Genomic DNA, 15,575 nt, shown 5'->3' on the forward strand with positions numbered 1-15,575 from the left:
TCCCGGGAGCGGAAAGACTTACCTTACGGGGAAAAAGGACAGGTATACACTCGCACACACACACACATATCCATCTGCACATATACAGACACAGTCAGACATATGTAAAGGCAAAGAGTTTGGGCAGAGATGTCAGTCGAGGCGGAAGTACAGAGGCAAAGATGTTGTTGAGTGACAAGTGATGTACAAGGGGCGGCAACTTGAAATTAGCGGAGGTTGCGCCCCTTTTACATCACTTGTCACTCAACAACATCTTTACCTGTACTTCCGCCTCGACTGACATCTCTGCCCAAATTCTTGGCTTTACATATGTCTACCTGTGTCTGTATATGTGCAGATGGATATGTGTGTGTGTGTGCGAGTGTAACCTGTCCCTTTTTCCCCCTAAGGTAAGTCTTTCCACTCCCGGGATTGGAATGACTCCTTACCCTCTTCCTTAAAACCCACATCCTTTCGTCTTTCCCTCTCCTTCCCTCTGTCCTGATGAAGCAACCGTGGGTTGCAAAAGCTTGAAATTTGTGTGTGTGTTTGTGTGTTTTTTATTGTGTCTATCTACCAGCGCTTTCTCGTTTGGTAAGTCACAGCATCTTTGTTTTTTAATATATTTTTCCCATATGGAATGTTTCTTTATATAAAAAACAAACACCGTCCGAACAAGCCTTAAAGGCACCAATGATACTGTCTGGCCACCATGTCATCCTCAGCCACCCACACACCGCTGCAAGCCTACAATGTCCTGGCAGACTACACTGTGCCAGCACTGCAGCTCAACTGGTGATGGTTGTGGTGGTGGGGTGTCCAGGGGAGTGTACGAGGGGAGAAAGGAGATGGAAGTGGGATGTTGAGTTGGAGAAGGGTGGCTGACAGATGGGAGGGAGAGACAAGAGACACAGGAAGGGAGTGTGGCACTGGTGAGCTTATTATGACCACAAGCAGGGACAGTTGTGCACAGTGCACAGTCATGTGGAGGGCTGGATTGGGAGGAGGAAGTAGAACACACAGTGCACATTGCACAGTCATGTGGAGGGAAGTAGAACACAGGAACATGGAGGGTGCAGACAGGAGGTTGTGAGTGTAGGACAAGTGAAATTGGAGTCACGAGGCAGGGCCAGAGATGGATGTAGGGCAGAGGCTTTTGGAGATTGAAGCCAGGAGGATTATGAGATTGAAGGGTGTACTGTGTTGACAACTGACTTTGTAATTTGGAGAAGCCTGTATTGGAGGTAGGTTCCAAATGGCACACATTATGAAGCAGCCATTGGAACTGACGATGTTGTGGTCAGCAGAGTGTTGTTTGTTGACCACTGCTTGACAGTCGCCATTCATTTGGATAGACAGCTGGTTGGAGGTCATGCCCACATAAAATGCTGTGCATGAGCTACAGCAGCGATGGCATAAATCGTAAAACCTTCCACAGGTTACCCTCTCTGTGATAAGATGGGATAAGAATAGGATCGGTATGTGACAGGACTTGAGTAGTATGTCCTAACTGGGTGTATCGGATAGGTCTTGCACCTTTGTCTTCCAAAGGGCTAAGACCCATATGGGAAATGATTAGAATGAGTATGGCATCAGGATGAATGATGATACTGCATAGGGAGGGTGGCAGAATACCTTTTTGGGAGAGTTGGGAAGAACTGCAGCACATGATGTCTCTCATTTATGGGCATGATGATGAGTATTTAAAATCCTGGCAAAGAATATCATTAAGTTGAACCAGTCCAGGATGATACTGCAGTCTTCTCTGACACCTTCCAAGCACATCCTGTTCCAGTCCTGTCACAAGAATATCATATTCTATCAGAGGCACAGCACGAAAGCAGTCATAATCTAACTCTGCCGTAACTTCTGCACAGCATGCCACAACTTCTGCACAGCATTTTATATGGACCACCAACCAGCTGTCCACCTGAATAAATGGCCACCACCGAACTGAGTCTGAGACCAGAGTTTGTCCACGCAGTGCAGGGCATGCCATTCAGTACAGCATGTTCATTTTCAACAGTTGCTTCATAGCCCAAATCCTTCCCACTAGAACCAACGTAATTGAATTGTGAAGATGGGAACTGTATGTGCAACAAATCCTTTAACTCCATAATCCTCCTGAACTCCATTTCTGCCCATATCTGCCTCACATCCACTTCCATCTCTGCCTTGTGACCACAGCTTCAATCACCCTGCACTCACAACCTCCTGTTTGAAACCTCCCTCTTCCTCTGTTCTACCTCTCCCTCCCAATCCAGTCCATCATGTTGTTATGAGTCATGCATAACTCTCCCTGCCTCCAGCCCAAATAAACTCACCAGTGACACATTCTCATCCTGTGCACCTACTATTTCTCCCTTCCAGTTGTCAGGCCCCTCCTCCAACTCAATCTCCACTCCCTGACTCCTTTCTCCCTTCATCCTGTCTACCATACTTATCCTCTCACCCAGTTGAGGTACAGTGCTGGCACAAATTAGTCAGTCAGGACAATATATCCCTGTGTGTGTTACTAATTGTAACATTACTGGTTGTAAGCCTCGTCTTAGGTGTAAACACCAAATGTTGTTGGCAGTTAGGATGGGCAATTTTTCTTGGGAGGTAGGAGGAGTTTGCTCAGCTACCTGTACACAGAAAGTGGGGCATTGTGTGACTGGAAATGGCTCAGGGAGGTGTGTGTGCTAGATGAGAAGCAAGTTGTCCAATTTGGTCAAAATATTTTAGCATAATTGAGTGTGGTGAAAGCTGTAGTTTAAACTGTGACACGTGGACATTAGTAGTATTATTATTATGCAATAATAATGCACTGCATAATGGCTTCATAGATGTAAACACTTTGCCAATGTTTCAATCTCCAACATAATTTACAACAGATGGTAGTGCAGAATAAACTATTGTTTTAATACAGAAACTTGTGTTGATCTTTTTCATTTGGAAGCTGTACCACTTTTAGCTGTTTTTGGTGGTGATGTTTTCAGACTTTATACAAGAATTCTTACTAACCTCTCAACTGCATGACTTTTGCTTCTTTATTCTTACCACCATTTACATTCCATCAAAAACTTTTCATTTCCTTATTTAGTTTAAAATACAGTACATTTAACGGTAAAAAAAAATAAAAAAATAAAAATTTCCTGCCCAGGAAAATATGTCTGTTTCCTAAATTTGATTGGAAATTTCAAAACAGTGAACTTTTGTGTTTATGCTAGGCTGAAATTTTCTTAGCCTGTTTCAGTAGCTGCTAAGAACATGCTTATCTTTTGTCTCATGCAGTATTCATTATGACCTATATTAAAAATAATTAACTGGGTTGAAAAAATTAGTTGTGAGAATAACTAGATTACAGCCACAGGAAAAAACTAAATAGACCAGTGACCAAACAGAACATACAAATAAATAACCTTCGTATTTACAGTACAATAATGTGCAAACTTTTACCCCTATACTGCCATTTGGGTTCACTGTCTTCCCATGTCCCAAATAAACTCTTGTTGTTGATAAATGTTGCTCTTTCCTTATTTCACTGCTTCCTTCTCCATTCATTCTATGACTTTTATTTATTTATATTTCATCAACATTTACCTCTACATCTTCATCTACACACATGTTCTGCAAGCCACTGTACAATGCATGACAGATGGTACCTTATATCACTGACAATCATTTATTTTCTTGTTTCACTCACAAAATGAGCAAGGGAAAAATAACTGTCTATTCATCTCTGTGTGAACCCTAATTTTCTTTATCTGGTCATTATGTGAAATGTATGTTGGTGGCAGCAAAATCCTTCTGCAATATGCTGCAATTCTTGAGTCTTTAAATTTTCTCAATAGTGTTTCATAAAAATAACGTTTGAGTTCATGAAGCATCTCTGTAATACAGTACTTGCTTGTTGACTGTACCTGCCAGTAACAAATCTAAATTGCTCCAGTGTCTTCCTTTAATCCGCAGCTCTCAAGAAAGGGTCACATGAGTGTTCTATATGCAAACTCCTTCACAGACAAGCTACATTTCCCAAAAATTCTCACAATAAACCAAACTTGGCCATTTGATTTCATTACTACTGTTCTTACGTGCTCATTACATTTTTTATCTCTTTGCAGCTTTATGCCTACATATTTAATCAATGTGACTGTGACAAGCAGCAAACCACTAATACTGTATTCAAACATTACAGAATCATTTTTCCCACTCATCTGTATTAACTTATATTTTCATACATTCAGAGAAAGCTGCCGTTCATCACTCCATATAGAAATTCTGCCTAAGTCATCCAGTGTCCTTTTACAGTCACTCAATGACAATACTTTCCCATATACTATAGCATCATCAGCAAACAGTCACAGACTGCTGCTCACCCTATCTGCCAGATTACTTACATATGCAGAGAACACTCCTCTTTTGTAATCCTGATAATATCTTTCTCTCACATGAACACTTACTGCCAAGGACAATGGGCTGGGTTCTGTTACCTAAAATTCTCCGAGCCACTCAAGATGCCAGGGAACCTATTCCATATTCTCAGACCTCCATTAACAGTCTGCAGGGGGCACTGTGTCAAATGCTTTCTTGAAATCTAAGAATATGGAATCTGCCTGTTGCCCTTCATCCACTGTTCACAGAATATGATGTGAGAAAAGGGCAATCTGAGTTTTGCATTAGCAATGCTTTCAAAATCTGTGTCGATTTTTGGACAGAGGTTTTTCTGTCTCAAGGAATTTTATTTTATTCGAACATAGAATGTGCTCTAGAATTCTGCTGCAAACAGGTGTTAAGAATGTTAGTCTGTAATTTTATTGGTCCATTCTTTTACCATTCTTATCTACAGGAGTCACCTGTGCTTTTTTCCAGTCACTTGAGTCATTGCACTGAATGAGAGATTCATGATAAATGCAAGCTAAGTAAAGGGCTAATGGAGTACAGTGTTCTCTGTAAAATCAACAAGGGATTCGATCCAGACCTGGCAACTTATTTGTTTTCAACTCTTTTGATTGGTTCTCTACACCAGCAATACCAACTGCAACGTCCTCCATACAAGAGTCTGGAGCCTCACTCTAGTCAGAAACAATGTTCTGTCCACATAACTTGCTTAACATGAGGGGAAATTCAATTTCTTTTTCACAGTCACTCTTAATCATCAATTTCTTTCCTGTAAGTTTGACCATGTTGTACTGACAGTAACATATCAATACCTTATACTATCAATACATCTGTAAAAAATTCTGGAGCATCCACTTCCAAAAAGTCACCTGCAAAAGTCAATGGTGTAGCATGAAGTTTTGTACCTCTATTTAATAAGTCACTGGCAACCTGCCACATCTTCACAGTAATAGTACTAAGTATCTATGGCTGGACAGCTTGTCTGGCACAGTAGTAATAAATTATATACACAAACCTTCCTCATGAATCAATCTGTCTATTAGTGAAAACTGTAATAAAATTGCTACAGTAGCTCCTGACATTAGCCTTCACATACAGTCAGAAAAATACAGTAGGGGCTTTATTATGAAATATGTATAGATATTTGTACAACAGAAGTTTGTGCTGTCTAGTTGGCATTAAATGTCAGTTAAACTGTATAATAATGGGTTCTGTTTAGTATTTAAATACTTGGCATGGTAATTCAGAATGTAAAGTAATGAATTGAATTCTGAGGGACAACAGGTTTTCAGACAATGTAATGTTCTTGGCAGTTTGGAACAAATGGCTAAGTAGTTTTATGAAAAACATTTGATATAGTAATTGTATATTTTCCCGAGCTGTTAAAATACCTTTCCTTTATACTTTCATAAGTAAATTTCCAACATAAAAAATAGCCATTACTGAAAAGCTAAAAAAAACTGCTATTAGAGCTAGTATAGTGCAATGAAACACAGTACACTAAAGTCACAGGAATGAGACTACTGGGAAACTGCATGTAAGCACAAGAAACAATTTACTGTTGAAAGTGTGCTATACGCTCCAATACATTGTGTGTGTAAAATGCAGCCACACACTGTAGTTAACATGAATGCAGAAGGATTTTTTTTCCCTATGTAACTTTGGTGATGGCCAGAAAATAATAATTCAAAAACATAATTGAAAAACAATAAAAAATATAGAAATAAAATTCTGATAAAAGTGAAAAGTATCAAAAAACAAAACAAAAATATAAGTACCGTGTGCCACAATTGAGGCACGCAAAGAGGCGGTGGTCTCCTGCTGCTCGCGGATGAAGCTCCGCTGGCGCTCGGCACGCTCTCTACGCCTCCTCAGAGCTGGTGTCACACCTGCATCACCGTCTGTCCGTGCAAAGTCCACATGTCACTACTGCTCACATATGATTAATTTTGAGATTATCTATAGTTGGAAATGAGGCAACCTGTCCTCTCTCTTCAACTGAAATATTATAAGCATATAAGATACAACAAACCTTGCAGTTATATGATAATTTCAGCAGATTTTGCTGTACATTTTGGAAACAAAAATGAAAAGAAATATATTATGTACAATCATCCCTCATAAAATGTCCTAAAAACATGAATATATAAGTAGCCTGGTCCATGCAGCCACTTTTAATGTCTGTAAGTGTTTGATATACAAGCTCACCATCCATAGATGAATGAATTTTAGACAAGACAAAGACTACTCAACTCTTAATTTGAGAACTAGAGAGGCTATTGAGTTGGAAATAGAGTGTTAGTACATTATTTTGTGGATCCTGAAGCATTTTAACTGTCTTGTGTTTCAATGAACTTGTCACAATTAATTTTACTTCAGTCAGTTTTTTCAGTGTTATTGACGATGCTTATGTAATAATTGTATTAATGAAGTACGCTTCATTGCCTATATGTTTTTTGTTTTCTTATCTGGGATGAATGTGTCCAACATATTCTCAAAATGAACTTCGGTTAAACAAATCACATAAAATGACTGGACAGTACTCATCTCAAGAGGCCAAAATTCGTAATACTGTTGATTAGTGGAAAATACTAATTCTAACTTTTGGAACTTTCTCTGTTTCTTCTTCCAGGAAGAAAGAGAGGTTGATTGGGGTAGGCTGGAAAGTAAGGGCAGATCAATCAACCCTTATGTTGCACGGAACCAATCTATTGTCACTAGGAGATACTCTTTTTTTCCCCAAATTTCTTTTAATAAAGCTCTAGTTCACAGGTGATAGAATGGACAGATTGAGAAGTAAAGGTGAATTAAGGGCGAAGAGAAATGAAAAATGAAATGAGTAAGGCAATTTATAAATACGCAGTAAGAAATAATAAAGGAGGAGGACAAGAGGGTGAAATCACTATAAAAAAGGAGAAAAATGAAAATAAGTAAATAACTGAGTATATAATGAAAATTTCTCATTCGTGTAAGTGCAGTTTGTTAAGTGTAGAAAGATGGTGGAGTGGAAACGGAATTGAAGTTCAGAGAAATTGGTAATGGGTGGGAGGATTCAAATAGTGCAGCAGTAACAGCCATTCAGGTCTCAGGAGTCATATTGTTCAGATTCAGATTCTTTATTTTCCATTGACCACATGCAGTGAAATAGGCTTTATTATAATGATGTCAAGATACATAAGAAGTTACTATATTAGTTAGTGTTTACATTACAAGTACAAATTATTTATGCTACATTAATCAATTTTACAGTATTGCAATCATAGACTTAAAACTCAATTTCTATGTTACAGGTATCCAAGAATTCTGTATGACTGTGGTATGGATTGTCTATTAACCATTTGTGCAGTTTATGTTTAAAATTATTGAAAGGCGTATTGAGTGCTGTATGTGATACTTTGTTAAATAATTTCAAACAGTTCACTTTGTGAGAGTTGCCCGTTTTTGTCCGCCTATGTCTAGGAATATTAATACTCTCTTTGTTTCTGGTGTCATGAAAGTGTATGTTCTCTCTGGTGTTAAATTATGTTCTGTTCTTTTTAGCATATATCAGTGATACATGAATATGAAGATTTATCACTGTCATTATTTCCATTTTGATGAATAAGGCATGGCAGTGTTCCCTTGGACCAACCTTTTTCTGCATCAGTTGTACATCACTGACATGACATGAGTGGCCCCACAGTAACAGCCCACAAGATATATGAGACTGCAAAAGCCCAAAGTACACTGTTCTGAGATATTTGTTACTCACTAGATCAGACAGTTTCCAGATGAGATAGGGCACCCTTGACAACTTTTTGCAGACCTGGTTGATATGGGGTTGCCAGTTAAGTTTGGAATCAATGTGTATTCCAAGCAGTTTTATGGATTTTGGTTCTACCTCGTTAGCCAGTCCCAACTGCAGATGCTGAGTTTTCTCTGGATTATACAGAAGTTTGTTAGCCGAGAACCAGTTTAGTGTTAAGGTGAGAGTGTCCTATAAATCTCGATCTGTGCTAATTAAGATTGTATCAGCCACATAGCAGATAACTGACACAGGCCCAACATAAGATGGCAAATCATTAATTGCAACAATGAAGAAGAAAGGACCAAGGACAGAACCCTGAGGTACACCAGATGCAACATTATTCATAGAAGAGTGTCTGTTTTGAATTGACACAAATTGTCTCCTGTTATTTAGGTAAGAGTTGATTATTTCTACCCTGTATTATTTATACCATAATACTTTAGCTTGGCTAGTAGGATGTCAAAGGGGATACAATCAAATGCCTTGCTCAGATCACAAAGTTCAAGTGAGATTGTGTTTATTTTCAAATGCTGTTAATGTCTGATTGGAGCATGCTCATAAACTAGGTGAGGAGTGTCCTCATGACAGACAGTTCTTTAGTAGCAGTAAAAGTAGTGTTATTTATATTCATCCATGCATCACTTTAATAAGAAGACCGGACATGTTATGGCGTTACAGCTTAAAAATTTAAAATATAAAACTTTACTTACTTACAAGTCTAGTTTGAAGGGAATGGGGCAGGCAAGAACCAGCCAAGCAATTGCCTGAAGTAATTTCGGCAAACCATGCAAAAATTAAATCACAATGGCTGGGTGGAGATTAGAATTCCTATCCCTCTGAATACAAGGGCAATGTGTTTAAAAACATACATCCTGATTCAGTTCATCCCTGGTGTACAATACTGCTTTGACTATCCATACATGCAAATAGGTTACTTCATAAAGAAAAAAACTGGTGCTACATAGTTCTGTCATTTTTAAGAACAGTTACTGCACATATTATGCATACATTATTCCATAATGTAAGAAGCTGGTGCTACACTATTATTTAATTTCTCAACATGAACATGTGAAACCCAAATAACTCTGTTCTTCCATGAGATCCAGAAAGCTGTAGAGACTGGAGCCCGAATTTTTGCTGTGTTCATTGACTTCCAGAAGTTGTTCACTACAGCTCCACACTGTCCCAAAATGAACAGAGTATGATTTATGAAGTATTAGATCAATTGATTCCCAATATAAACAAATGTAATGTACTGCTCATAAACAATTGCCGAATAGCCCCTGGAAGCAGTGACATCTGTCGAAATCTAACAGTGTGCACAAAGAGTTAATTAAAATGAAAAGACCACATAAAGGTAATCACAAAAAAGGCACATGTAGGACACGCTCTTTCAAAAAATCCTTAGGAATTGTAGCCCACTGAGAAAGAAGGTCGCTTATAAATCCTCTTTCGACTGCTGCCCGAATATTGCTTGGCTATCTAGGACCCACACCAGAAAGGAATGATAGAGGAAACAAAGAAGATCCAATGAAGAGCAGCACACTTCATCACAAGTTCATTTTGTAAGGTTCATTTAACAAGCACAGAAGTGTCATGGACATGCTTATCAACTTGGGTGGCAAGCATTAGAAGAGAGGCAATGGGCATTATGGTGTGGTTTTTTGTTGAAATTCCATGAATGTAATTTCCTGAAAGAGACAACCAATATACTCCTTCTTCCTATGTATATCTAGCAATAGCACCAGCACTGTAACATTGCAGAGTTGAGGTCACACTAAGTCTTACCTAAAAACTGTTCCCCCTGTGTACTGCACGTGACTGCAACAGTAAAGGGAAACATTGAACTCATATTGAACTCACAGTATCCTCCACCACAAAGCATGAGGTGGCTTGCAGCATATAAACACAGGAGTAGAAGTAAGTCAATTTGTGTCCATTCATGCTTTCAATCAGTTACTTCTGTAAACAAAGTCATATAGTATACACAACTGCCTGGTAAAAAACACAAGTGGTTTCTCACATTGTTCTGCTTTTTATGTTTTAGGAGTTACTGCTGGTGAAGCTGGAGTATGTAGTAGTGAGTGGGACAAAGAGGTGGCTTTTACATCTAGATTAACTTCCATATTCTGCAAGCTACCCTACAGTGTGTGGTGGTTATAGTGGTGGTGGTTAGTGTTTAACGTCCCGTTGACAACAAGGTCATTAGAGACGGAGCGCAAGCTCGGGTTAAGGAAGGATTGGGAAGGAAATCGGCCGTGCCCTTTCAAAGGAAGCATCCCGGCATTTGCCTGAAACGATTTAGGGAAATCACGGAAAACCTAAATCAGGATGGGTGGAGACGGGATTGAACCGTCGTCCTCCCGAATTGTGGTGGTTATAACACACTTCATTTTTCCCTTCTCTGTTCCATTTATAAATGGTGTGTGGGAAGAATGACTGTTGGTAGATTTATGTATCTCTGATTTTCTCATAATTGTCATTTCATGAGACATACGTGGGAGGATGTTATATGTTGCCCAATTATTCTTGAAACACTTGCTTTCAGAATTTCAAAAGTAAACCTCTCCATGGTACACATCGCTGCTCTTGTAGTGTCTCCTACTAGAGTTTGTTGGACATCTCTGTAACACTCAAACACTTATTAAGTGGTCACGTGATTAAATGCACCACTTTATATTGATCCTCTCTCTCTCTCTCTCTCTCTCTCTCTCTCTCTCTCTCTCTCTTCTGTTAATCCAACCCTGTAAGCATTCAGGACTGATGGGCCACATCTTCTCTGCTTCTATTGATGAATTACATTTCCTGAAGATTCTTCCAATGAGTGTCAGTCTGGCATCTGCTTGATCTACAATCTCTTTTATATTTTCTCTTTAGGTCAATCTGGCCATTTAATCCTAGCTATTTTGTGGTAGTTTTGCTTTTCCTATGGTTTCATTACCAATTAATAGTAATGGATCCCTCCTGTTTGTGCACATATCCTACATTTACTCATGTTTAGAATCAACTGCCAATCACTGCACCAATTGTCCATCCTCTGCAGATCTTCCTGCACTTCACCAGTCTTTCGGCATTGTAACCTTTCTAGGGACACCAGCACTGTCTGTGAACAGCCTCACAGAGCCTCTGATACTATCTGCTACATTACAGATAGTACTATGATAACTTACTATTATTGTATAGTTATATCAGACAAAATTATATTATAATTTACTATTATAATTTAACCAATTTACCATATAAATGTTCATTCGATAATACATAATATATTACATTTATATGCTGACAAGATCATCTACCTGTGGACATTTACTAATGAGCACTCTTTCTGAAGTACTACTTAATCTGGCACTACCTAAAGCCACCCCCCCCCCCCCCCATGAACCATGGACCTTGCCGTTGGTGGGGAGGCTTGCGTGCCTCAGCAATACAGATAGCCGTACCGTAGGTACAACCACAACGGAGGGGTATCTGTTGAGAGGCCAGACAAACGTGTGGATCCTGAAAAGGGGCAGCAGCCTTTTCAGTAGTTGCAAGGGCAACAGTCTGGATTATTGACTGATCTGGCCTTGTAACAATAACCAAAACGGCCTTGCTGTGCTGGTACTGCGAACGGCTGAAAGCAAGGGGAAACTACGGCCGTAATTTTTCCCGAGGGCATGCAGCTTTATTGTATGATTAAATGATGATGGCGTCCTCGTGGGTAAAATATTCCGGAGGTAAAATAGTCCCCCATTCGGATCTCCGGGTGGGGACTACTCAAGAGGATGTCGTTATCAGGAGAAAGAAAACTGGCGTTCTACGGATCGGAGCGTGGAATGTCAGGTCCCTTAATTGGGCAGGTAGGTTAGAAAATGTGAAAAGGGAAATGGATAGGTTAAAGTTAGATATAGTGGGAATTAGTGAAGTTCGGTGGCAGGAGGAACAAGACTTCTGGTCAGGTGACTACAGGGTTATAAACACAAAGTCAAATAGGGGTAATGCAGGAGTAGGTTTAATAATGAATAGGAAAATAGGAACGCGGGTAAGCTACTACAAACAGCTTAGTGAACGCATTATTGTGGCCAAGATAGATACGAAGCCCACACCTACTACAGTAGTACAAGTTTACATGCCAACTAGCTCTGCAGATGACGAAGAAATTGAAGAAATGTATGATGAAATAAAAGAAATTATTCAGATAGTGAAGGGAGACGAAAATTTAATAGTCATGGGTGACTGGAAATCGAGTGTAGGAAAAGGGAGAGAAGGAAACGTAGTAGGTGAATATGGATTGGGGCTAAGAAATGAAAGAGGAAGCCGCCTGGTAGAATTTTGCACAGAGCACAACTTAATCATAGCTAACACTTGGTTTAAGAATCATGATAGAAGGTTGCATACATGGAAGAACCCTGGAGATACTAAAAGGTATCAGATAGATTATGTAATGGTAAGACAGAGATTTAGGAACCAGGTTTTAAATTGTAAGACATTTCCAGGGGCAGATGTGGACTCTGACCACAATCTATTGGTTATGACCTGTAGATTAAAACTGAAGAAACTGCAAAAAGGTGGGAATTTAAGGAGATGGGACCTGGATAAACTGAAAGAACCAGAGGTTGTACAGAGTTTCAGGGAGAGCATAAGGGAACAATTGACAGGAATGGGGGAAAGAAATACAGCAGAAGAAGAATGGGTAGCTTTGAGGGATGAAGTAGTGAAGGCAGCAGAGGATCAAGTAGGTAAAAAGACGAGGGCTAGTAGAAATCCTTGAGTAACAGAAGAAATATTGAATTTAATTGATGAAAAGAGAAAATATAAAAATGCAGTAAATGAAGCAGGCAAAAAGGAATACAAACGTCTCAAAAATGAGATCGACAGGAAGTGCAAAATGGCTAAGCAGGGATGGCTAGAGGACAAATGTACGGATGTAGAGGCTTATCTCACTAGGTGTAAGATAGATACTGCCTACAGGAAAATTAAAGAGACCTTTGGAGAAAAGAGAACCACTCATATATCAAGAGCTCAGATGGAAACCCAGTTCTAAGCAAACAAGGGAAAGCAGAAAGGAGGAAGGAGTATATAGAGGGTCTATACAAGGGCGATGTACTTGAGGACAATATTATGGAAATGGAAGAGGATGTAGATGAAGATGAAATGGGAGATACGATACTGCGTGAAGAGTTTGACAGAGCACTGAAAGACCTGAGTCGAAACAAGGCCCCCGGAGTAGACAAAATTCCATCAGAACTACTGACGGCCTTGGGAGAGCCAGTCCTGACAAAACTCTACCATCTGGTGAGCAAGATGTATGAAACAGGTGAAATACCCTCAGACTTCAAGAAGAATATAATAATTCCAATCCCAAAGAAAGCAGGTGTTTACAGATGTGAGAATTACCGAACAATAAGTTTAATAAGCCACAGCTGCAAAATACTAACACGAATTCGTTACAGACGAATGGAAAAACTGGTAGAAGCCGACTTCGGGGAGGATCAGTTTGGATTCCGTAGAAATACTGGAACACGTGAGGCAATACTGACCTTACGACTTATCTTAGAAGAAAGATTAAGGAAAGGCAAACCTACGTTTCTAGCATTTGTAGACTTAGAGAAAGCTTTTGACAATGTTGACTGGAATACTCTCTTTCAAATTCTAAAGGTGGCAGGGGTAAAATACAGGGAGCGAAAGGCTATTTACAATTTGTACAGAAACCAGATGGCAGTTATAAGAGTCGAGGGACATAAAAGGGAAGCAGTGGTTGGGAAGGGAGTAAGACAGGGTTGTTGCCTCTCCCCGATGTTATTCAATCTGTATATTGAGCAAGCAGTAAAGGAAACAAAAGAAAAATTCAGAGTAGGTATTAAAATCCATGGAGAAGAAATAAAAACTTTAAGGTTTGCCGATGACATTGTAATTCTGTCAGAGACAGCAAAGGACTTGGAAGAGCAGTTGAACGGAATGGATGGTGTCTTGAAGGGAGGATATAAGATGAACATCAACAAAAGCAAAACGAGGATAATGGAATGTAGTCGAATTAAGCCAGGTGATGTTGAGGGTATTAGATTAGGAAATGAGACACTTAAAGTAGTAAAGGAGTTTTGCTATTTGGGGAGCAAAATAACTGATGATGGTCGAAGTAGAGAGGATATAAAATGTAGACTGGCAATGGCAAGGAAAGCGTTTCTGAAGAAGAGAAATTTGTTAACATCGAGTATAGATTTAAGTGTCAGGAAGTCTTTTCTGAAAGTATTTGTATGGAGTGTAGCCATGTATGGAAGTGAAACATGGACGATAAATAGTTTGGACAAGAAGAGAATAGAAGCTTTCGAAATGTGGTGCTACAGAAGAATGCTGAAGATTAGATGGGTAGATCACATAACTAATGAGGAGGTACTGAATAGGATTGGGGAGAAGAGGAGTTTGTGGCACAACTTGACCAGAAGAAGGGATCGGTTGGTAGGACATGTTCTGAGGCATCAAGGGATCACCAATTTAGTATTGGAGGGCAGCGTGGAGGGTAAAAATCGTAGGGGGAGACCAAGAGATGCATACACTAAGCAGATTCAGAAGGATGTAGGTTGCAGTAGGTACTGGGAGATGAAGAAGCTTGCACAGGATAGAGTAGCATGGAGAGCTGCATCAAACCAGTCTCAGGACTGAAGACCACAACAACAACAACAACAACCTAAAGCCATGGCTTGTAATAACTCTTGTTTCATCAATTTCGTTGATGACAATAGCCGCTCAGCTTCATCTAATATGTTGTGGCATCATGTGTGTAATAAGGCCAATACTTCTGAAGAAGATATTTTTACAAATATCGAAACCATGGTCAAGGGATAATAAACTTTTATTTGCAACTGGTTGACTGATTTTTCAATCTGTTCATATAATTAAATGTATAAAATGGATGATACCATTCACAAAGTTGTTAAATTATCAAAAACCTAAATGGGCTCACAATTACTTACCTTCATAAGGAGCAACCCCCAGTTCAACTGAAAGAACGTAAAAAACTGTTCTCTTGGCTGTTTGAGAAAAAAGAAAAGAGTACAGTAGGTCATTCAGATGTTTAGTGAGATCACTGTAGTGGACTATTAAGCACTGTGCCAGTGTCAGCTCAAAGATGATAGAAGGAGGAGAGACTGAAAAGATGTACGGGTGAATGTGGAAGAAATTAGTATGGGAAAAGTTAAAATATAATTCAAAATAAGATTAAGTAAAAAAAGTAAATAAAGGACTGGTTTCAATTAGCTGTGGTGGAGCTGTAGTAAGTTGTTGTGCGTGGATACATAGAACAGGTTCTGCAGTACGATTCATTACAGGGACAGAAGGAATGTTAGGATTTAATACCCTGTTGACAATGAGGTAATTAGAGACAATGTACACACTTAGATACGACAAGGAAATCAGCCATGTCCTTTCCAACATTTGATTTAAGGAA

General features: G+C 39.3%; 1 protein-coding gene across 7 annotated transcripts in view; it reads right to left on the reverse strand.

The window, feature by feature from the left end:
* The window catches only part of LOC126259290 (FH1/FH2 domain-containing protein 3), a 690,456-nt gene that overhangs the window by 112,697 nt on the left and 562,184 nt on the right, over positions 1-15,575 (reverse strand). For 6 of the 7 annotated variants that reach the window (XR_007546495.1, XM_049955939.1, XM_049955938.1 and 3 more), the window contains one exon: positions 6,141-6,263. The exons of the other annotated variant lie outside the window; for it this stretch is intronic. Coding sequence is in view for 5 of the 6 variants with exons in the window: in XM_049955939.1 (XP_049811896.1) it covers positions 6,141-6,263 (123 nt within the window). In the remaining variant the exon portion in view is untranslated. The remainder of the gene's footprint in view (positions 1-6,140; positions 6,264-15,575) is intronic. 7 annotated transcript variants of the gene reach the window in all.

This window comes from Schistocerca nitens, chromosome 5, assembly GCF_023898315.1.
Source record: "Schistocerca nitens isolate TAMUIC-IGC-003100 chromosome 5, iqSchNite1.1, whole genome shotgun sequence".
Taxonomy (NCBI): Eukaryota; Metazoa; Arthropoda; class Insecta; order Orthoptera; family Acrididae; genus Schistocerca; species Schistocerca nitens.